Below are 25,788 nucleotides of genomic sequence, written 5' to 3' on the forward strand. Positions count from 1 at the left end.
TTCTTGCGGGCCGCATTTGGCCCGCGGGCCGCAGTTTGCACACCCCTGTCCTAGAGTATTGGAATTCACACATCGTTAGATATCAGTTGCTGCTTGTCACATAACTTCGTTCGGAGCGAAAGGTTCAAATAAGCACCGTATAAAAGCGTTATGTGCCGATTTTTATCTTATTTGCCCAGTGCGCCGCAAGCAAAAAAAGTTTGAGAATCACTGCTCTAATCACTAGGTCATCGATGCCGACAAATTGTAATACTAAGAGAAAGTCTATCAATTTCTAACGCAACATATCGTAACGATTGGCACATATTTATACGTTTCTGACTAAAGACAAACTCTTCAAACTTTTTAGAGAGACAAGAATCTACCCAATTCGTCATATTGTTTTTTTCGACCATAATTTTTCTAGTATTATGATCAAACAGAACCACAGCACTTCTGACTTCAAGAAATTATCAACATTTTCACACCAAACGTTCACTTACGACTTTTTACGTCATAAAAAATTTCCAAACCAAGGCTTTTATCCAGCAACAACTGATAGGCATTTGACTTCTCATTTCTAAGAAGATGACATATTTTCCGATTACAGATTGAAGATGTCAAAGCAAAATACAAGAGACCGAGATAATGTCATGAATATCGCAAATAAAAACTTCATTTTGACAATTGTCTTATTTTGGAATGATTTTTATTAAATTGTTTCCCACTCAACATAAGAGCGGTTCATTTAACCCCGTGACCATTTTGATTTTACGGTTGCGCTTACTTAATTAGAACAAAAACCAGAATGGTTGTCATTCGAATTGTTTATTTAAAACAATTTATAAAATTGAAAAAATTGAGATATTATCTTTTTCCGAAACATATATTCTATCAACTACCCTATAATCGCTGCAAAACTATTTATGATTTTCCAAATCTATTTATATTCAGTTGAAGAAACTTGACGTCTGGGGAAACGGATCCTTGGGAGTGAAAGGTGTTTCTCAGGTCGCATCTGTCGTTTTACATTGTGAAGTCGAAGATGTTGACATGAGCTTGTGCGGACTGACAGCTGAAGCAATGGAAGGATTCAAAAACAATACTCGTGGTGCCAAGGTGAAATTGAGATTGATCTCGATTATTTATTTTCGTCTTATACTGATGAGCCTTTTTTATTCACCAATTGTAGGCAGGGCGGACACTTCCCATAATTTGGGGGTCAAACTTGCATTGTCAACCAAGAATCATGGTGTCGTGTTGATACATTGTTACGTCACAATATTCTTTCTGACATTCTCTTTCAATTTTACTATTCAAATATCCAGTACCACGGGACCTATACCGCTTTGCATGGAAACGATCCCATAAATTCCGACAGAATAACCTACTGCTCTTGCTGGCGTACAGAAACGTCAAATTTGAGGAGTCTTATTTGGCCATCGTCGCCGTTTCATAGATTGAGAAATGTCGAAGAAGATAATAAGATATTCTTTGCATTTTTCGCTAAACTTACGGGTAGAAAAAATATTCTGGGCGGAATTTTGACTTAAAATAGCAATAAGGATTCACGCATTCTTCATGAATATCCGCATTCCTGAGCCAGTGAAGATAATATTGTTAACCTTTTCAAAATTCGGACGGTTAGTTCACAAACGCTGATAATAAAGATCGAACAAACAACGCGAAACATAAAAATCATAATAAAAGTAGTTGAATCCTGAATTCCATCCCTGATAATTGTCTTCAACATACGTCACCGATGTGGACGCCTATTCTGCCAGAAATATAAAAACCAAACTTCAACATCCGCCGTTGCGTAAGAATTGGTACCTGTGTGTAAGAAAAAGAAAACGGACGGAAAGCTAGCTTACAAACATTAGGATGGCTAACGTTCTGATCTCCTGTTATATATTTAGAATATTCGGTAATCGATAGAAATATTTGGAAAGTATTCGGGTTGATAAAAATATTTGATTTTCTCCACCCTAGCTATCTTTAAACACTCCGGTATTCCGATGAAATGCATGGTCGTTATAGCTCTTGATGCAACTTAATAGGACCTTTATTAAATTTAGTAAATTGCACTCAATAAAATGCGTGGTGGAGTCGGCGAACATTTTACATCTTGAGCACTAAAACAGTTGTATTTTAGGTCGTTTCTGTGGTCTGGAAATCTTATTTTAATCGGTGTTTCGATGTCTTTCGCGAAAAATAAACGTTACGATGTAGTAAAGTCGATGATCTTTACCATCAAATTATACTCGGACTCTGCAAGGTGTCCGCCCTTGATTGTAAGTAAGCGCGATGGAATAGCAGTTAAAGTGTTAGGACTCAACTGTGTTGCCAACGCAGGTTACACATCTCTGGTTTAAATCCAATTTCTACCATCTCAAACAGGATGAAAAATGCGCAGGCCAAGCCAAATTGGGAAAATCCCGTTTCTTCCTAAAATAGTTGCCTTTAAATATCGTTAGATATCATTGACTGCTTGTACATGGATTTGTTCGGAGAGAAAGGTTTGAATAAGTGTCCTATAAAAATCTTCAGTGTAATTTTTACACAATTTTCGTCACAGGTATCTTAGTTACGGAATAACAATGTAAAACCCAAACTATGCCCATCCATAGCGATTTTATAGTTACGTAGCGTAGCGATAACCTCACACTTATTCATGAAATTCTGACTGTCAGAAATTCACGAAGCATTGCATTAGTTTGATAGGCATTTTTGTGCGCAATTCAACCTTCACAATGATCACACAACCTGTCGTCTAAAGAGAAGCAATCGAAATACATCGAGAAATATATCAAAAGATAGCGGATGAACACATGAATTCGTCGCAAACGATGAATTTCATTATTTGAAACTATAAAGAGAAAAACCAGGCCGTGATAATGCCACGTATATCACAAATAAATTTCAACTATTGTGAGGGTGATCCCGAAGTATGTGTACCAAGATGGCGCACAACCTGAACATAGTATTTGTATCAGGTTAGGGTAAGCAGGTTGTGCGCCATTTTGGTACGAATACTACGGCAGCCCCATTTCGAGAGCTGAAATGTTTCGGGAAATTCGGATTTCTAACTTGCTATACGCTAACATAGTCGAGCCCATAAAATTATAAAATCAACATTTTGAATTGATTATTTTTGTTATTCCTAACCGCTATGTCATCGACACCTACAAAGCTTAATACTAAGAAAGTATATCAATTTCTACAGTAACATATCGTAACGATTGGCGCATATTTATACGTTTCTGACTAGAGACAAACTCTTTAAGTGTTTCATTTGTACAAAATGCATTATTCTGTGCAATCAGAAATTCATAATAAAGAAAGAACCAAATTAACTATTCCATTGAATCATGTCAATCAGTGTTCCCTTTAAGAAAATTTCATACGGCGCAAATGTTGTTTCTACTGAGCAAGGCTATTTTAGATCTAAGCAGAATCCTAAATTGTTTGCAAACTTTGTGAAACGTTACAATAGTAGCCTATCATATATTATCGGAATGCAAACAAACCACGCGTTTACTTTCTGCTGTACTTAATGTACAATCTCAACATTTTTGTTGTTGAAATATCATTGCTTCCATCATAATCAGGGCATGAAATTTTGCTTGTCTTATCCTCTGCATGATTTCTTCCTTGGCGTCAAAGTCTATGCTCTTCAAAAACTTTTGCTTCACCATGCATGTAGATGGCAATTTATTGTATTTTGACATACGACTATTTGTTACTTTGCGGGACAATAATGCTGAATTCAGCTTAACACATAATAGAACACTATCTATGTGAGGCTTTATTTTTCTTGATTTCACTCTCTTCAGCGTTCGGTATTGGGGTGAAAAAGTTCGAAGAACCTTCTTATGTACCCACGTTTCGCTTCTGAGTTAATGCATCTAGTGTGTCAATGTGCTTTCATGATTTAAATGGCGTTTTGTACGAAGGGCAATATTCTGGGCAATCAAAAATTTATAATAAACATAGAAGCAGTTGTGCAAGGAAAAGCGATTGGTTTGATGAAGAGAAATGTCAATGATAGGGATGTCCGTTCCCGAATACTAAACTATTCTGGAATAACACAGAAAAAACATTTCAAATATTGTTTAAACTAACCAAATTAACTATGCCAAAGCTATGCTGCATGGGTGTCTGAATTGTGCTCCCGTAGTATTTGTACCAAGATGGCGTACAACCTGAACATAGCATGTGTACAAGGTTAGGGTTATTCGCCATCTTAGTACGAATACTACGGGAGCGCCAATTGAATCACTTTATTACTCACCCTCTGTAAGAGAAAGTAAAACATGGCACATTGAAAAGACTGTCAAAGTGAACTGGCCCATTGCTGCATTATTGTGCATCATCCTGATCATCTCCACCTCCCCTAATTTAAATTTTGATTAGATCGAAAAAGTCTTCAACAAATGCCTGCGATTTTACAAGCTAATTTATTTAGCATCGACGATTGTTTCCTTCTTCGGGAGATGACGATTCAGGAATCGAATTTCGGTATTTTGCCGTTTAAGAATGGACGATGATATAGCTTCCAAGTTATCAATCAAATTATAGTGTTTAAAACGTCTAAAATAGAGTTTTGTTTCACCTGCTGAAAGCTCATCAAAGTTCATGGTGTTCTTCGTTTATTTTTGGTATTTTACAACACCGTATTCAGTCGTAATATTTTCTCCATTATTTTCAGTCGGAAATGTGAGTTTCAGATTCACTCCTTTAATTACCGTTCGATACGTCGCCAATGATCGCATAATAGTACGTTTTCACGCACAGTTCCCAGCGATAAAAATTAATTATCGACGTTCCCGTGGCACAATAAGTTTTCTCGTATGCAGGGTACCGCACTCGACCTGGAATATGATGATATATGAGTTGAATAACTAAAGTATAATTGAGTAATTAAAGTAATGTGCCCTTATTTTATAATTGGACGCAACCACGATTTAGGTTAAACACAATTATAGAAATATAGAAATACCTTTTGATTGTTGGTATTGATCATGAGTTGAATACTTGACGCAACAAAAAAAGTACTGTCCGCCGAAAATGTCTGCAATGGCTTGATCGCGACGCCTGTTTCAGAAGCTGTTGCATGTGAAATACGGATTTCGAACTACGCGGGAAACAGAAATATTGGCGTCTTCGCATGTTATGCGCACTCAAAAACTACAATTAAAACTACAAAAATTGAGATACTGTATTATCTTTTTCCGAAACATTTATTCTATCAACTACCCTATAATCGCTGCAAAACTATTTAAAATTTTCCAAACTTATTTATATTCAGTTGAAGAAACTTGACGTCGGTTGTAACGACACATTGAGAGTGGAAGGTGTCGCTCAGTTCGCATCTGTCGTTTTACAATGTGAAGTGGAAGATGTTAACATGAGCAGGTGCAAACTGACAGCTGAAGCAATGGAAGGATTCAAAAACAATACTCGTGGTGCCAAGGTGAAATTGAGATTGGTCTCGATTATTTATTTTCGTCTTATACTTACTGGTGAGCCTTTTTTATTCACCAATTGTAGGCAGGGCGGACACTCCCCATAATTTGGGGGCCGAACTTGCATTGTCAACCAAGAATCATGGTGTCGAGTTGATACATTGTTACGTCACAATATTCTTTTTAATCATTCTCATTAATCAATCATATTTCAGTTTCCCCAGTCTAGCGATCTTTTATCACTCCGGTATTGCGGTGTAATGCATGGTCGTTGTAGCACTTGATGCAACTTAATAGGACCTTTATTAAATTTAGTAAATCGCACTAAACAAAATGCGTGGTGGAGTCGGCGATCATTTTACATCTTGAGCACTAAAACAGTTGTATTTTAGGTCGATGTCATTCGCGAAAAATAAAAGTTACGATGTAGTAAAGGCGTTGATCTTTACCATCAAATTATACTCAAATCATACTCAATATTATAATCAAATTATATTGCCAACGCATGTTACATATCTCTGGTTTATATCCAACTTCTACCATCTCAAACAGGGTGAAAAATGCGCAGGCAAAACCGAATGGGGAAAAATCCCGCTTTTTCCTAAAACAGTGACCTTTAAGTATTGTTAAATATAAGTGGTTGCTTGTACATAGTTTTGTTCGGAGAGAAAAGTTTAAAGAAGTTTCCTATAAAAATCCTCATTGTGTTTTTTACAGAATTTCCGTCACAGGTATCTTAGTTACGGAAAAACAATATAAAACCCAAACTACGCCCATCCATAGCGATATTATAGATACACATCGTAGTGATAACATTGCACTTATTTACGAAATTCTGACTGTCAGAAATTCACAAAGCATTGCATTAGTTTGATAGGCAATGTTGTTCGAAATTGAACCTTCACACGGAGCATACAACCCGTCGTCTAAAGAGGAGCAATCGAAATACATCGAGAAATATATCAATAGATAGTGGATAAACACATGAATTCGTCGCAAACGATGAATTTCATTATCTGAAAACAAAATCTTAAACTATTTAAAAAGAAAAACCAGGGACCGGGATAATGCCACGTATATCACAAATAAATTCCAACTATTGTGAGGATGATCCCGAAGTATTTGTACGAAGATGGCGCACAACCTGAACATAGTATTTGTATCAGGTAAAGGCTGGCAGGTTGTGCGCCATTTTGGTACGAATACTACGGTAGCCCCACTTTGAGAGGTGAAATGTTTCGGGAAATTCGGATTTCTAACTTGCTATACGCTAACATAGTCGAGCCCATAAAATTTATGAAATCAACATTTTGAATTGATTATTTTTGTTATTCCTAACCGCCATGTCATCGACACCTACAAAGCTTAATACTAAGAAAGTATATCAATTTCTACAGTAACATATCGTAACGATTGGTGCATATTTATACGTTTCTGACTAAAGACAAACTCTTTAAGTGTTTCATTTGTACAAAATGCATTAATCTGTGCAATCAAAAATTCATAATAAAGAAAGAACCAAATTAACTATTCCATTGAATTATGTCAATCAGTGTTCCCTCTAAGAAAATTTCATTCTGCGCAAATGTTGTTTTTACTGAGCAAGGCTGTTTTAAGTCTGAGCAGAATCCTAAATTGTTTGCAAACTTTGTGAAAAGTTACAATAGTAGCCTATCATATATTATCGGAATGCTAACAAACCACACGTTTACCTTCTCCTGTACTTAATGTACAATCTCAACATTTTTGTTGTTGAAATATCATTGCTTCCATCATAATCAGGGCATGAAAATTTGCTTGTCTTACTCTTTGCATGATTTCTTCCTTGGCGTCAAAGTCTATGTTCTTCAAAACATTTTGCTTTACCATTTATGTGGCAATTTAATGTATTTTGACATACGACTATTTGTTACTTTGCGGGACAATATTGCTGAATTCAACTTAACACATGGTAGAACACTATCTATGTGAGTCTTTTTTTTTTTTTGATCTTACTCTCTTCAGCGGTCGGTATTGGGGTGAAAAAGTTCGAAGAACCTTCTTATTTACCCACGTTTTGCTTCTGAGTTTATGCATCTAGTGTGTCAATGTGCTTTCATGATTTAAATGGCGTTTTAGATAGTCAGCTTCCCATTCCCACCCACGATTTGCCTTTTCCTAATCACTGTCTGGTGCCACTTCCGACAAACTTTGCAGAATATCACATTCTTGGCGCGGATTAGCAATAAATTTCGCAAATTTTAGTAGTTTGTTTTTTTAGCTTATTCATACCGGTATCACGATTTCTTTATTTTCAGCCTCGCTTCCTTGAATATACATTTTACTCACACGCCAAAAAAGAACACTAGTATATTGGTTTTGGTTGAAATGCTTTCATAGGAAACATACTTAATATATAATCATTCAGTATAAGCTCATATGTCCCAATCTCGAGATTCAAGCAAATTTCCTGTAACAAGCAGTGGGCACATTTGATCCCTATTAAAATTCTATCTTCATCTGTGTTAACTTCACTACAGACAATAACAAGATTTGGCGGGGTCGACAACACGAAATCAATAGCGCGCGATGAAAATTTCAAAATGCGAAACTGGCCCGCGCTGGCATACAGAAATCAAGGTACTTGAGCATGACAGACACATGTGTGACATCACAATGATCAATGATCACCAAAATACGCTGAAACATAGAAGAATTTTAGACAAGCGTTAATAAAATGACATATGAAAATATGAGCCGCGCTTCAAAAACGAAATGTTGCAACTGCGCGAGAATGAGATTTACGGCGCAAATGTTTTGGTGGTACTGCGCTATTGCGCAGCTTAGAGGGAACCTTGATGTCAATACTGTATATTCGGGCTAAATAGTCCATATTGTAAAAGAATATTCAACGATCCACAATTTATTGATTTTCTTACGAGCCTCAATTACCTGTATCCCTAGGCCTAGTCCAATAGTTATCCTCATGCGGTTCATTTGTAATTGCAATTAATATTTGTGATATATACTGGATAAATGTACTCTTATAATCATACTAAGTGTGATTACTATTCTCTCTGCTGCACGAAATGCATTCATTGCAAAGTGCTTAGGATATATAAGAATAATAATGAAAAAAGAACCAGTTGTACAAGAAAAAGCGATCGGTTCAATGAAGAGAAATGTCAATGATAGATAGGTATGTCCGTGCTCGAGTACTTAATTATTCTAGAATGACACTGAAAACACATTTCGAATATCGTTCAAACATAATTAACTGAGCCAAAGCTATACTGCTTGGGAGTTTTATTTCTTATGGCAAGGCTAATGAGAAGTCTGTCAAATTGAACTGATGCACAATGCTGAGATAATGTGCACCACCCTGACCCCCCCCCCCCCCCCCCAATTCTTATTTTATATTTCCGCCAGATCGAAAATCTCGCCTACGATTTTCAGAGGTTAATTTATTTAGCATTCACGATTGTTTCCCTTTGCGTGAGGTGATGAGTGTACATCGGTATTTTGCTGCTTAAGAATAAACTATAACATAGCTTCCAACCAAGATATCAATCAAATTATAGCGATTCGAAGCATCTAAAATAGAGTTTTGTTTCATTTGCCGCGGGCTCATAAATCAAAGTTTATGGCGTTCTTCGTTTATTTTTGGTGTTTTATAACACCGTATTTCAATCGTAATATTTTCTCCAATTATTTTCAGTCGGAAATTTGAGTTTTAGATTCACTCCTTTAAATACCGTTACGTCACCAATGATCGCATAATAGTGCGTTTTCATTGTCCGTTGAAAATATCGGCAATTGCGTGATCGTGACGTCTGTTTCAGAAGCTGTTGCACGTGAAATACCGATTTCGAACTAAGCGGGGTAACAGAAATATTGGCGTCTTCGCATGTTATGCGCACTTCAAAAATTACGATTAACCAAAATTGAGGAATAATAATCGAATATAATGCTGTACGAAATGATAAGAACATTCCTGGTCACTAAGTTTGAAATATATATTCATGAAATAAAAAAAAAATACCGTAAATTATTTGCAACAGTGACTTTAAAATAACAACGCAAAATACTAGAGGTCGCGGCAATATCACGATTATCGCAAATTTTGAAATGTAACTTCATTTTAATAATTGTCATGCCTTTATATTCTATCAGGAGTAGCATGGTAACGACTGGCATATTCATATCAGGCTACGGTAAAATATTTCAAAGCGCCTCAGTTGTTTTTTATATGACTTTTATATGATTTATATGGCTATATACTGGGGTCTTTCGCTTCTAAGAAGGCTCTGTAAAAGCAGCCACTGAAAGACAAGAATCTACCTAATTCGTTACCCCCTCGGTGAGATGGTGGACATGGTATTTGAACTCGATTTGTGAAACTCACGATGGTTAAAATCCTGTCTAGCCTAGTATACTGGGGCCATTTCGTATGGTCTCTTTTTCATTATCGTCAACTATTGAGCCCTAAAACGACCCTCATGGCTTTTTAAAAGCGTATGCTTGAGTTCTCTTCCGCGAGGTGACACATTTTTCTAAATATGCGACATTCACGAATGGTTTTACGTTTTATTCTTATTTACATTTTCATCACCCAACTTCCATGCGTGGTGGAAAAAAATCCTGAAAACATGGATTCCTAAAATTTCCTGCTAAGCCAATACAAAGTCATTATAACGGTGTTATCTGCCGTCATTCTTATCTGGGTTACAAGTTATTCTTACCAGCTTTTCAGAGGTCTGAATCAACATTTTCATATCGATGCTATTTATACTTCGGACAGTTCCTAGCGATGCTATAGCGTTTCATTGCTTGTGTTTACTACAGACCATTAAGGGTTGCAATTCTTGGCGGGCCGAACATATTTTTTCAAGAAAATTCAAAAATCGAACGGGTGTCTGATAAATCACATTTTTTACTAAGATCAAAATTTGAAACTTTGTATTTAGCGAGCGAACAGTACAAGACTTAAGCCTTCTTACTAGGACAAAAATGAAATTCAATGTGACACTTCTTGTTGCATTACGCTTGATAAATTTTTGACATCAAGTGACACATTTGATGAAGCCTAGATTAGAACATTTTTTCAATTGTCATCACTAATAGTTCTGTGCTTGTTCTTTGTAATGTTCATTTTCAAAATAATTGTTTCCACGCAAATATGCTTCTAAACATGGATGTAAATTTTTTCGCATGGTTTGTCAAATTTGGATAAAGATTTCCTTCAAAAAGATACTTTTTATACAAATCAAACATTCACACATCTCTCGAATAGAAAATGGATTTTATTTCCTCATTGCGTTGGATCTTAAGAAACTCTATTTAAATATTTTCTGTAACCGTCTCCACGTTAGCATCAAACGGAGCGCTAAACAGACTGAACTCGTTTACAAGAGAACGAAAGTCACCGAAGCAGGAGGAAAAATCGTTTTGGAACTCCCGTATTACAGAAAAAAAAAACATTATAATTTCATTCATAATTCCACTCCACATATCATTCCACTCCGTGTCCAATAATGTGATCCTCGAACGTAGAAAAAATTGAATTATTATTGAAATCCGCAGCCCTCAAATATGAACAATCGCGGGCCGGATTATTTTACTCCGCGGGCCGTGGGTTGGGTTCAACTGTGTTGCCATTATACGTCTCTTTTATAAATCTTCCATCATCTCACCCAGGGTAAAAGAATGCGCAGACAAAGCCGAATTGGAAAGATTCCGTTGCATCCTAGAGTATTGGAATTCACACATCGTTAGATATCAGTGGCTTGTCACATAAATTCGTTCGGAGCGGAAGGTTCAAAAAAACATTGTATACAAGCATTTTTTGTACAAGTTTTTTTTAATTTTTCCCGCAAGCAAAAAAGTTTGAGAACCACTGCTCTAATCGCTAGGTCATCGATGCCGACAACTTCTAATACTAGAAAAGTCTATCAATTTTTGACGTAACATATCGTAACGATTGGCACATATTTATACGTTTTTGACTAAAGACAAACTCTTCAATCTTTTTAGAGAAACAAGAATTTACCCAATTTGTCACACCTTGAGTGAGATGGTGGGCGTGGGATTCGAACCCGATTTGTAAACTTCGCGTGATTTTTTTAACCTGAGTTGCTTTGCCTGTGACTTCGTGAAAACTAAAACTATCGGCAACATGATTAGACAAATAATCGATTTGTTTTTCTTAGACCATAATTTTTCTAGTCGTATCATGATCAAACAGAACCACAGCACTTCTGACTTCAAGAAATTGTCAACATTTTCACACCAAACGTTCACTTACGACTTTTTACGTCATAAAAAATTTCCAAACCAAGGATTTTATCCAGCAACAATTGATATGCATTTGACTTCTTATTTCTAAGAAGATGACATATTTTCCGATTACAGATTGAAGATGTCAAATTAAAATGCAAGAGACCGAGATAATGTCATGATTATCGCAAATAAAAACTTCATTTTGACAGTTGTCCTATTTTGGAATGATTTTTATTAAACTGTTTCCCACTCAACATCAGAGCGGTTTATTTAACCTCGTGACCATTTCGATTTTATCGATGCGCTTACCTAATTAGAACAAAAACCAGGATGATTGCCATTCGAATTGTTTATTTAAAACAATTTATAAAATTGGGTACTCCTGATGTATGCGCGATGTCGCACAACCGGAACCCTAACCTGTTACACAACCTGAGTTCAGGTTGTGCGCCATCTTGGTGCGCATATTTCAGGAGGTCCAAAAATTGAGATACTGTATTATCTTTTTCCGAAACATATATTCTATCAGCTACCCTATAATCGCTGCAAAACTATTTATAATTTATATTTAACTACTTTATATTTAGTTGAAGAAACTTGACGTCGAGGGAAACAGTACTTTAGGAGTGCAAGGTGTTTCTCAGCTCGCATCTGTCGTTTTACAATGTGAAGTCGAAGATGTTAACATGAGCGGATGCAAACTGACAGCTGAAGCAATGGAAGGATTCAAAAACAATACTCGTGGTGCCAAGGTAAAATTGAGATTGATCTCTAATATTTATTTTCATCCTATACTGGTGAGCCTTTATATTCACCAATTGTAGGCAGAGACAGACACTTCCCATAATTTGGGGGGCCGAACTTGTATTGTCAACCAAGAATCATGGTGGCGTGTTGATACATTGTTACGTCACAATATTCTTTTTTGTCATTCTTTTACAATTTTACTATTCAAAGATCGGGTACCACGGGACCTATACCGCTTGGCTTGGACACGACCCCTTGAATTTCGACAGAATGCATTTTTCGCTAAATTTAGAGATAGAAATAATATTTTGACAGGTACAATTGCATTTTGACTCAAAATAGCATTCAGGATTCACGCGATACCGACTTCGCATCATTTTTATTCGATGCAAAAATAACACAGACAAGGTAGAAAAGTAAACTATCGTCTTCATGAATATCCGCATTCCTGAGCCAGTGAAGATAATATTGTTAAACTTCTAAAATTCTGACGGTTGATTCACAAACGCTGATAATAAAGATCAAACAAACGCAAAACATAAAAATCAGAATAAAAGTAGTTGAGTCCTGAATTCCCTTCATGATAATTGTCTTCAACATACGTCATCGAAGTGCACGCTTATTCAGTCAGAAATAGAAAAACCAAACTTCGACATCCGCCGTTGCGTAAGAATTGGTACTTGTGTATGAAAAAAAAAACGGGCAAAAAGGTAGCTTACAAACATTAGGATGGCTAACGTCATGGACTCCTGTTATAAATTTAAAATATTTGGTAATCGATAGAAATATTTGAATTATTCGGGTTGATAAACAAATATTTGATTTTCCCCACCCAAGCGATGTTAAATCACGCCGGTATTCCGGTGAAACGCATGGTCGTTGTAGCACTTGATACAACTTAATAGGACCTTTATTAAATTTAGTAAATTGCACTCAATAAAATACGTGGTGGAGTCGGCGATCATTTTACATCTTGAGCCCTAAAACGGTTGTATTGTAGGTCGTTTCTGTGGTCTGAAAATCCTATTTTAATCGGTGTTTCGATATCATTCGCGAAAAAACAACGTTACGATGTAGTAAAAGCGATGATCTTTACCATCAAATTATACTCGGGCTCTGCAAGGTGACCGCCCTTGTTTGTAAGTAAGCGCGATGGAATAGCAGTTAAAGTGTTGGGACTCAACTGTGTTGCCAACGCAGGTTACACATCTCTGGTTTAAATCCAATTTCTACCATCTCAAACAGGGTGATAAATGCGCAGGCTAAACCGAATTGGGAAAATCCCGTTTTTTCCTAAAATAGTTGCCTTTAAATATCGTTAGATATCAGTGGCTGCTTGTACATAGCTTTTTTTCGGAGAAAAAGATTTAAATAAGTGTCCTATAAAAATCTTTATTGTGGTCTTTACAGAATTTCCGTCATAGGTATCTTAGTTACGGAATAACAATATAAAACCCAAACTACGCCCATCCATAGCGATTTATAGATACGTATCGTAGCGATAACCTCACACTTATTCACGAAATTCTGACTGTCAGAAACTCACAAAGCATTGCATTATTTTGATAGGCATTATTGTGCGCAATTGAACCTTCACAATGATCACACAACCTGTCGTGTAAGAAGAAGCAATCGAAATACATCGAGAAATATATCAAAAGATAGTGCATGAACACATGAATTCGTCGCAAACGATGAATTTCATTATCTGAAAGCAAAATGGGAAACTATAAAACCGGCCGTGATAATGCCACGTATATCACAAATAAATTTGAACTATCTTGAGGATGATCCCGAAGTATGTGTACCAAGATGACGCACAACCTGAACATAGCATTTGTACCAGGTTGGGGTTAGCAGGTTGTGCGCCATCTTGGTATGAATACTACGGTAGCACCATTTTGAGAGCTGTAATGTTTCGGGAAATTCGGATTTCTAACTTGCTATACGTTAACATAGTTGAGCCGATAAAATTATCCAATCAACATTGTGAATTATTTATTTTTGTTATTCCCGCTATGTCATCGACACCGACAAAGCTTAATACTGAGAAAGTATTTCAATTTTCTACAGTAACCTATCGTAACGATTGGCGCATATTTTTACGATTCTATCTAAAGACAAACTCTTTAAGTGTTTCATTTGCACGAAATGCATTATTCTGCGCAATCAAAAATTCATAATAAAGAGAGAACCAAATTAACTATTGAATTATGTCAATGCTGTAAATGTGGGCTAAATAGTCCATATTGTAAAGAATATTCAACGATCCACAATTTATTGATTTTCCTACGAGCCCCAATTACCTGTATCCCTAGGCCTAGTCCAATAGTTTTCCTCATGCGCTTCATTTGTAATTGCAATCAATATTTGTGATATATACTGGATAAATGTACTAACTTATAGTTATACGAAGTGTGATTACTATTCTCTTTGTACAAGAAAAAGCGATCGGTTCAATGAAGAGGAATGTCAGTGATAGTTATGTCCGTGCTCGAATACTAAATTATTCTAGAATAACACTGAAAACACATTTCGAATATCGTTCAAACATAATTAACTGAGCCAAAGCAATACTGCATGCGTGGGGTATTGAATCACTTTATTTCGCACCATATGTAAGTGAAAGTAAAACATGCCAAGTCTAATGAGAAGTCTGTCAAATTGAACTGATGCACACCGCTGAAATAATGTGCACCACCCTGATCCCCCCCTCCTTTATTTAAATTTTTGCCAGATCGAAAAACTCGCCAGCGATTTTCAGAGGCTAATTTATTTAGCATTGACGATTGTTTCCCTCTGCGTGAGATGATGATTTAGGGCAGGGGTCGCCAAAGCGCGGCCCGCGTCATGGTTTGGATTTTCCCGCAAAAAACTAAAATAGTACGATGTCAACTATTAGTAAGTTTTATCCTGTCATTTATCATCAAGAGGACGGTCCGACAAACTGTAAAAAGTAAGGGCAAAAAAATTTTCCTCTGTTATTCCACTTTACCACGTTCATGTTTTATTCTATGGTTAGAATTCAATTATAACGACATTAATTTCATTTCGAATGTTCATCGTGACAAAATAAACGAGTTTCGGTCAGGCCATTGTGCCCGAAGAAAGGTTTGCAAAGCTAATAGCACATTTGCACATTCACGTTGCATACCTACAATGTTTGGCAGTTCTTATATTTGCAAGTAATTTTTCCACTGTGAAAGTTAGCAAGTCAGCCCTCCGCACATGACTAATGGACGAGCATTTGCATGCTGTCTCAAGACTAGCAAAACAACGCAAAATAAGGCCATAAATCGGAACCAAATATCCAGCACAAGTAAATGCATATATTTATGTATCGTTTGCTGTACGATTCAAGTGTAATTTTAACACGATACATTCAGATATTCATTTTTGTACCTAATTTCTTGGTTTGCGGCCCGCGTGGTCAATAAATTTCAAGAAGTGGCCCGCGACATGGTTTGAGTTGGAGACCCTTGATTTAGGGAGTGAACATCGCTATTTTACCGTTTGCAGGCAGAACTCTGTCCAAACTCAATAATCACCCAACACCGTCGGATGGCATATACTCAGTATTATTTAGCCTAGTCCAACTCTAAAAGGTATTAATGGTCTTTTACAGTCAATGTTCTATAGCAGAGTCGTATATTTCACGAAAAAAGAGACTCCAGCCGTGACGCAAAGTGCGAATCGTATAAATAGCGTGGATTTCAAAATCGCCAGTCATATGTGTGAAATTGTTGACGCGACTCAGATAGGAAATCAATAACATTAACTTCTTTATAATGACTTATTACTTTTTTTAATCGGTAAGTATGTTGATAGCTATTTGTCTGTCTGTGCGTTTGTCTGTCTGTTAGATGCACGCGATATCTCACGAAAGCGAGATTGGATCGGCTGCAGATTTTGCATGTGCATTCATCATATCTCGTACCAGAAGCCTATTGATTTTGGGCGAATTTTGTCGTATAATTAGCGAGTTATCAATTGATTAGTGATGGGACACAAGGTGTCACTATGGTGTAAGAGCGCTGTTTTGGGGGATCCCCTAACTTTCGATCGATAAGTCTTCGGTCTCTGACCGATATTCTCGTTATTGGTTTAGCATGTATTTTCAGTCATACATACCATCCCTGGCGCTGTGATGCTTTGATAAATATGATTTCGACTGCACCATACTTGGCAGAGGTATCGAGATTTTTTTAACGTGTAAAAAACGTAAAATTAATGGTAATTTTCACGCGTAGTCTAGCATTAGAATGTTTACGTCTTTCTACGCGCATTTCCGTCAAAAAAAGTAACATTTTTTTGCATTGAGGGGGGCGTGTGCACTAATAAATAAATGTGCGAGTCATCAAAATTGTCAATTGAAGCCTTGAACTTGAATATTCTGTAAATACAATCGTGAATTTTAGAGTAACCATTCTTGCTATAATAGTGATTTTGGTGTTATTCTGTTGGAAAATAACACAAGAAAACGTTGAAATAAAAATTAATTTATTAGGAATAAACATTAACCCTCTACTAGACACAAAATCTCGCAAGTTTAATATAAATGTTGGAATTTTGGCGTAAAAAATTTTTTTTTAGAGGAGTGCGTTTTACATATATTGCTGAATAGAGCTCTATCACATGCTTTTAAAAAGCCATGAGTGAAGCTTTAGGGCATGATGGTTGACAAAAAAAATAACCCATGTAAAATAGCACCAGACCGACCGGCTGCGTAGGGTGAATGCAGGGGCGGACACTTTCCATAATTTTTTTTGGGGGGGGGGGGCGAACTTGGATCGCCTACCGAAAAACACCCCGCCGTGTATCGTCACGTAACAATAACCTGTCGATGTCATTCTCTAAGTATTAGCATGTCATTTTGCTACTCATATATCGAGTATCTAGGCTGCTTTGCTCGGACACGGAACTTGCGCGTCACTGAACCAATTTCTTGAATTCCGCGAGAATTAGCCCACGGCTCTTGCTAACAAACAGAAAATAACAAATTTGATGAGTCGTATTAGGTTATTGTTTCAATTCCCAGTTCTGCATAAAGCGCACTTACGCCGTTTCGTATAATTAGAAATGCAAAACAAGGTAACAAGCTATTGTGCGAATTTTTTTCCTAAATTTTACCAAGGAATTATCATTTGACTAGTAGAATTGCCATTATTGCCGATTTATTAAATCATCATTTGAACTCGAAATAACATTCAGGATTCACGCAATGACTTTACAGGGTTTTTATTTATAATTTAATACGAAAATAAACAGGCACAAGTTCAGGCGCGCAGCCAGGATTTAAAAAAAGGCGGGGTGGGGGGGGGGTCAAAGTCGGAACTTCCCATTGCCGTCTGCAACAAGCACCGCGATTACGCGCTCGTTAAAAGAGCCGCCTATTTAAGCGTATAATGATTTTTCTGTCGATCCATGACAGCCACGAGATTCTGAAATGTCCTTATATATTAATTTAATTGTGTGCAACGTAACTCGCGGTTGCGACTTCTTACGTCAAAAGAAAAATATTACTAAACTAAAGTACCACGGCGATATGTGGACATAAAAATATGAGATAAGCTGCCTGATGTATTTAATTTTGATACCTATTTTTGCAATCTTCCGAACTCGTTATCGCCGTTACAAAAATCTCGATATCTGATATAAAATCCCATATAGTATAATTTTAATTCATACAATGAAAATAATTATAAAGTATAATAGTCAATCGAAAATACAAATTCACCGCCTCGAGATCCACGCGGAACAGTCGCCGCGATTACGCCACTTGTTAAAAGAGCAGACTTTATCAACGAAAAATGATTTTTCACTTGTGCAAAGTAATCAATCAAAGACCGATACGGGCATATTCGAAATGTCTTATTTTATTAATTTAATTGTCTTCAATTTAAACTGCGGTTGAGTCGACAAAACAAGAGCCACTCTAAAACACGACGGCAATCCGTGGACATAAAAATGTGTGGTAAACTGCCCATTTATATATTGTTTTGATCCGTATTTTTGCTATTTTGCGAGTTCGATAAATTTGAGATGTACTTGTCACACACTTTTAAAGATAACCCCTTTCGAAAAATCCATAAATTTTCTGTCAATTCGCACGTAGTAAAAGTTATTTCAGTACAATAAAAATACATAAATAAATACAAAAAGTGATCGAATATACTTTATTTATCTTATATATCATCAAAAACCGGGGAAAAGTCGCGTTCTCAGCTTTGTTTGTTAACACGAAAATTTTCGACGTCAATTTAAAAGTAATGGATAAAAAGGCAAATCCCGCTCACAATTGACCGTGTTTCGATTTTAGTGACGAAATATTTTTTAAGGGTTAAGCAAACATAATTTGTGCTGTAGGCACACGAAATTTTGCCATTTTCGATGCCTAGAAAAGCGTCATTAGACTGTCGCGGGCCTCAACAAAACTATATTATTTACAGTTTTATTTTTAGTATTTTATATTGCCGCTTTTCAACTTTTCGACATAGTAAATGCTTTGATCTTTGCCCGCAAATTATGCTGGGCCTTGCACGAAATCCATAACGTGAAAATTTACGTCCAGCGGTGAAAATTGTTTTGTATTAACTTTAGATCTAGTTAATTTTTTATCGATAATAATTAATTGTTGTAATGAAACACAATTTGCCTCTTTCACTTCTCTCGCAAGTGCCAACAATAACACTATTGAAAGATTTTGACAATGAGAAAATCATATTAAATTGTACAAAAATGAATTAGTTGTGCAAAACGTGGCGCGTGATCGGCGGTGCGTTTGAAGACGGAGTATTACCCGTGTAGGCGAGCATGTTTCACAAAAATGTGAGGTGCTCCGAAGGCGCTATGGTCCACATTTATGGAAAAACAAGAATCCACCCAATTCGTTACACCCTCGGTGAGATGGTGGTCATGGGATTTTGAACTCGATTTGTGAAACTCGTGATGGTTAAAACCCTGTCTAGCCTAGTATACTGGGGCCATTTTGTATGGTCTATTTTTCATTATCGTCAACCATTTAACCCCCAATTCGACCCTCATGTCTTTTTAAAAGCGTATGCTGGAGTTCTCTTCCGCGAGGTGACACTGAAGGACGCGCGTATAATATTTTTCTAAATGCGACCGTGTGTCCAAAAACTTGTAGAAATCGACCTTGAATGTTATTGCGTCTAATATTTCACTTTAATTTGATCGTTTTCTTGTGTTCCAACAAAATAATAACACAACCATTATCATAGCTAAAACACTTGACTGTGCTGCCAATACACATCTCGAGTTTAATCCCATTTATTTAAAAATGCGCAGTCAAGGCTGAATTGGAAAGAAACCGTTCCTTCCTAGAATAGTGGGCCTAACATGTTGTTAGATATCAGTGGCCGCTTGTACATAGCTTTCTTCGCAGAAAATAAATCAAATAAAAGTTGTTTGAAAATCTTCATTGTGGTTTTTAGACAGTTTTCGTCACTGGTATCTTAGTTATGGAATAATGTGATAAAACTCAAACAACGCCCATCGATGCCAATAGTCACGTATCGTAGCGCGCTTCATATGTTTGATAGGAATAACTCTGCGGAATTAAACATAGAACCTATTGTGTAGGAAAATGTAATCAATTATTTAAAAAAGTTATTAAAATTTAGTGAAAAAACATGAATTCGTCGCAACGTTAAATTTAATATCAAATACACAATCTAAATCCAAGCGAAATACTAGAGGCCGTGATAATAGCACATGTATCAAAAATGAATGTCAACTGTCAACTATTTTAAGAGCGGTAATGTTTCGGAAAATTCGGATCTTTACCTTGCTATGCCAACATAGCTAGGCCCAAACTATTATGAAATCAACATTTTGAATTAATTATTTTGTTATTAGTACGATTCGGTTCGTTTAATACTAGGACTTACTACAGTATCATATCGTAAAGATTAGCGCATATCCAAACGATTCTGACTAATCACATCAGTGTTTTATTTGTATGAAGAGCATTATTCTGTGCAGTCAAAAATTTATAGTAAACATAGAAGCAGTTGTGCAAGGAAAAGCGATTGGTTCAATAAAGAGAAATGTCAATGATAGGGATGTCCGTTCCCGAATACTAAACTGTTCTGGAATAACACAGAAAAAACATTCCGAATATCGTTTAGACTAACTAAATTAACTATGCTGCATGGGTGTTTAAATGGTGCTCCCGTAGTATTTGTACCAAGATGGCGTACAACCTGAACATAGCATGTGTACAATGTTAGGGTTAGCAGGTTATTCGCCATCTTGGTACGAATACTACAGGAGCGCCATTTGAATCACTTTATTACTCACCCTCTGTAAGAGAAATTAAAACATGGCATATTGAAAAGACTGTCAAAGTGAACTGGCCCATTCCTGCATTAATATGCATCATCCTGATCATCTCCCCTTCCCCTATTTAAATTTCGATTAGATCGAGAAAGTAGTTAACAGAGGCCTGCGATTTTACAACCTAATTTATTTAGCATCGACGAGTTAGCTTCCAAGTTATCAATCAAATTATAGTGATTTAAAGCGACTAAACTATAGTTTTGTTCTACCTACCGAAGACTCGTCAAAGTTCAAGGTGTTCTTCGTTTATATTTGGTATTTTAAACCACCGTATTTCAGTCGTAATATTTTCTCCATTATTTTGAGTCGGAAATTTGAGATTCAGATTCACTTCTTAAATTACCGTCACTTCACCAATGATCGCGTAATAGGCGTTCTCAGGCGCAGTTCCGGGCGAGAAAAATATTAATTAACGACATAAGACTATCGTGTCATAAAACTATCGTGTGCAGAAGGCCGCACTTGATTTTCCATTGGAAAATGCCGATATATAAGCTCAATATCAATATTGCATTGTACTAAAATAAATGTTACTTCATGGAATTTAACCGCACATGGGATATTTCAAGCGGTGATACATTGTTGTTGTTGTTATATGTTTCATGGCGCTTATAACTTCAGTGGTCTTTTGCGCCATTGATCAATTCGAATTTAAAAATACCATACTAACATTTAAAAATACTGTAATCTGAGTGGCAGCACTGCGATAGGGCACTGTCAGTGTTGTAATAACAAACCAAATTTGACGAATTTGCGAGATCGCTAAACTACGAATCAAAACTATATAATATATTCAGGCAGTTTACTACGTATTTTCATATGTGCAGATTGCCATGATATTTTAAAGTAGCGGTGCTTTTATTTTGTCGTCAGTCGACGCAACTGCGGTTTACGTTGAACACAGTTAATATAGAAATACGTTTTAAGTGCTGGAATCGGTCATGAATTGAATGCTTAGCTCAACATAAAAATTATTGTCCACTGTTTCATGTAGTGGTGGGATCGCGATGCCTGTTTCAGAATCCGTTGCATGGAAAATTCCGATTTCAAGCTACAGATTATCGACAGCTCTGAGACACTTGTGAAGCGTTTTCCCACTTTCACTCGGAGCAAGGCTCTGTAAGTGTACAAGCATTACTGATACGCGTACGGTGTTTTCTGACTCAGCATTACACGCTTAATTAAATTTCATTCCGAGTTGAGGTGGTTGATATGAGATTAGAACTCAAGACAATTTTAACTCGCGAAGCTAACATAGTTAAGTCCAGCATAATTATAAATTTACGAAATAGGGTTTCTATTTTTCAAAATAATAATTTTGCGTTAATTACTAATTAGACAATTTTGCCATAAAATCTAAAAAAACGAATATTTTTCTTGTCTGCAAAATACCGCTGACTTCGGATTCGCTTCAATGAAATTGAACTCAAAAGTCATACCAAGATTTTTAATTTGCGACATCAACATTGTCAGATGCAACTAAGTTATGAAATCTACAGCACAACTGATCATCATTCTTTAATTAACATTATTACAAATAGAATTAGGCTTCCATTTAATTTAATGCTTACTGCGGCAAGGCTACTCAACCATTTTGGACTAAAGATCCGAATAAAAAATTCAAAATTACTAGGGTCGAGTCTTTCCAGAAATAATATTTAGAGTAGACAACGATAAACGCGACCTTTCTCGGACGGCTAATGATTATTCGCTAATCAAGATAGCGCTATTCACATGGTTTATTACGGCGATAGAGTTCGTTCCATAGTCAGGTGCAATCATGAGCAAATTTTAAAATAAGATCATTGGATGAAAGGAAACATTCACATACATATCCAAAGTGGGGCCAATGATTTCAAATAAAGAGTTAGGTGCGCATGCGGTTCGAACACTCGAAAAGTTCGTTTTCGGACCGGTCCGCCAGTAGAGTAGCACTACATCAGGGGTCCCCAACGCGTTGCCCGCGGGCACCAAGTCGCCCGTGAAGACCATATGAGTCGCCCGCATGTCTGTTCCAAACTGAGCTTAATAACGGCGCTTATGCGTAAGCTGCATCGATTAAATTTTGTCCTGCTATTCTTGTATAAACCACACTCATATGGGAATCGGGGATGGAACTATATTAATTATTGTAGCCATCAACCTTATTTTTTATTTGACCCTCAGTAATGTGACGGGTCAATTAACACTCTTCCAATAATGACATCACACTGATATGTGATATCACTTACTACGAACACGCGCTTTTTCTTGTCCGTTGGTTTGTGGATCAGCAATAATATAATTATTGATTCAAAAGAAAAATGGCAGAAAACGATGAAAAACCCACCATTTTCACGATGATTGGGGGTGGATATATTTTTACCAACATGAAAACAGCCTGCGCGTGTCTTCAAATCATACAGCAATTCTATTTTACGAGACCATTGTTTCGTTCAACCTATCTGAATCAACATTTTTGACATAAACTCAGGATAGGATGGGATTTACATATTTATCCCGGGGGAGAAGATGGCCGATAAGACGGCTTAACCACATGGCGAACCAAGGCCTCTCGTCCGGTTACCATTTCATGTCGGGTATGGGAATAGGTAAGTTGTTTGTTTTCGTAAGCATGGACTTGATGGCAAAGGAAGCCATCCCAACGACAGCAAGGGGTCCAGCAATCCTCTTGCACATAACTATCCTCGCATGAGATTCTAACCTGCGAACCTAACGCTAGCACACTAACGATGGCCACACAGCCGCGACTTTTTAGAAGTGTACATGAATTGGTAGCCCGCGGCTTAATCTGTACCCAGAAAGTAGCCCTCGGCCTCGAAAAGGTTGGTGACCCCTGCACTACATCAATTAGATTTGTGATTAAAAATTAACGTCTGACCTATATAATGTCTGGCAGCGATCTTTTTACTTGTGTTCTCCTAATTACGCCCAGAGCCGGGCTCTATGCAAGTACACGTAGCCACTGGTACTCAAGCAGACTCAATATTATTTCAAGAAACAAAATATTTCCGATTGAGTATTGTCCACTCAACCCACGTGAAAATCATATGAATTGATTTAACAATCGAGACAAAATGCAAAATTTGAATAAAATTCGACTTACATTGTATTGAGGATACATACCTTTTTGCCTAAATTCATAAATTAGCATGAAAATTATTTTTGAAAAAAATTGACCGTACGCAACTCACAATTGTGCTCTATGAAAACCAAAGAAAGTGGTTAAAATTATCAGACTAATCAGAAATATTCATGAAGTAAGAATGAAAGAAGTTGCCGTTATCCTTGTTAACGTGTTTCAGGTTATTCATCACCATTGATTTGTTTTCCAAAGCTAACTATGTTTATTTTTTTATATATTGCAGATAAATAGACTGAATCTACCCGACTATTATTTTATTACTTGGGGAGACGACGAAATATCAACAGTAACTGAAATCGTTCGTCAATGTCAGGTTAAAACGTTGGTGGTGGATATTCGTAATTTCAAAGACAATATGTTGGAAAGGTTCAAAAAAGTGATTGCAGAAGCCGGTGCTAATCTCGAATTGAAATAAATTTTTTCTGAATGACTGCTCAGAGTTTTACTTACGTATGCTGATTTTGTGTTAATCTTAGCGTAGAAACTTGTTCTTGTTGTCAACTTTTTTATATAGCGACAACGTGGAAACGTTGCCTTAAATCAAAGTTCTAGTTGACTTGCATTTGAAATAAGTGTAAAATCTTAATGTTGTTTTACATTTAAACATATCATTTAAAATAAATGTGAAATTTCGATTAACCTAAATTAATTAGATACAGAGTGTGTGATTTATATACGGCTTGGCGCAAAATATAGGGCAAGGGTCGGCAAACTACAGCCCGCGGCGCAATATAATCCGCCCCGAGACGCTTCACTGAATTATAGTAACAAAACAGCAGTTTTGGCGATCATATTCCTTACGTAACAGAATTTATTCTGAGACACGTGTAGAATAAATTATAATATAACCTAACAAGTATATAATTCACAATTACTTGTTTAATGAGCTTATAATTTAATTATAATTAGACAAATGGCAACAAATCGCAGAAAAGTTGATGATAGGTGCCAATGGTTTAATGACGCGGAAAATATTCAAATGGTCAGTTTTCGTGGGCTGCTCAAAATCTAGTTTCTGTTCTGTCTGAAGAAAATGGGTTTCAGCGGCCCACTGTTCGGTTTTTAACTGTCTAAAAATGTGTGCGGCCCATCAATGACTAACAACCTTTAATTTTGGCCCGCGAACGACCTCTGATACAGGGGAACCAAAATACACTTTTTTTTTATGAAAGAATGATGTTTACTTGGTACAGAGATACAACGAAGAAAGGGTATTCCTGAAGTATGCGCACCAAGATGTCGCACGACCTGAACCCTAACTTGATACACAATCTGAGTTCAGGTTGTGCGCCATCTTGGTGCGCATACTTCAGGAGGTCCGAAGAAAGTCTCAATCGAAAGCGAAAACTAAGAAAGTGAAAAAAGACAATAATATGGTATCAATGTGTATATTTTAAACATTGGCTTTTCCGCTTAGCTTCCGGCTACAAAACAATATATCCTCAAGAAATAGCTCCTGCCAGTTTCGTATTTTACGTTTGCAAAGTGTCAAAGTAGTTTAGTGTGGTAGTGATTTTATTTTATAAGTAAAGAGATCCAAAATAGTCAAAGGAAAGAATTTATTAAAAAATTTTGAGAACCTCTGATTTGAGCATATGCATGGTTTAGACAGGGGTGTGCAAACTGCATCTCGCGGAGAAGTGCCAATTTTGAATCGTGTGGCCGCGTAAAGAGATTTTGTTTATAGTTAATCTGCTACGTGAAAGCAATTTCAATCTCTTTGCGCCCCAAAACCTATACCAAGGTACCACTGTCATATTAGCGAAACTAGCTAGCCAAATACACAATGTTTTATAAAAATATTTATAATATTTGTATAAAATATATTAA

The 25,788-nt window shown here is 36.6% G+C and overlaps 1 protein-coding gene across 1 annotated transcript in view; it reads left to right on the forward strand.

Moving 5' to 3' along the window:
• The window catches only part of LOC120325780 (uncharacterized), a 67,061-nt gene extending 42,499 nt beyond the window's left edge, over window positions 1-24,562 (forward strand). The window contains exons 17-20 of the mRNA XM_078111707.1: window positions 934-1,098; window positions 5,291-5,455; window positions 12,293-12,457; window positions 24,182-24,562. Coding sequence (XP_077967833.1) covers window positions 934-1,098; window positions 5,291-5,455; window positions 12,293-12,457; window positions 24,182-24,373 — 687 coding nt within the window. The 3' untranslated portion in view covers window positions 24,374-24,562. The remainder of the gene's footprint in view (window positions 1-933; window positions 1,099-5,290; window positions 5,456-12,292; window positions 12,458-24,181) is intronic.
• The last annotated feature ends 1,226 nt before the right edge of the window (window positions 24,563-25,788 follow it).

The sequence above is a fragment of the Styela clava genome, chromosome 4, assembly GCF_964204865.1.
Source record: "Styela clava chromosome 4, kaStyClav1.hap1.2, whole genome shotgun sequence".
NCBI classification, from domain to species: domain Eukaryota; kingdom Metazoa; phylum Chordata; class Ascidiacea; order Stolidobranchia; family Styelidae; genus Styela; species Styela clava.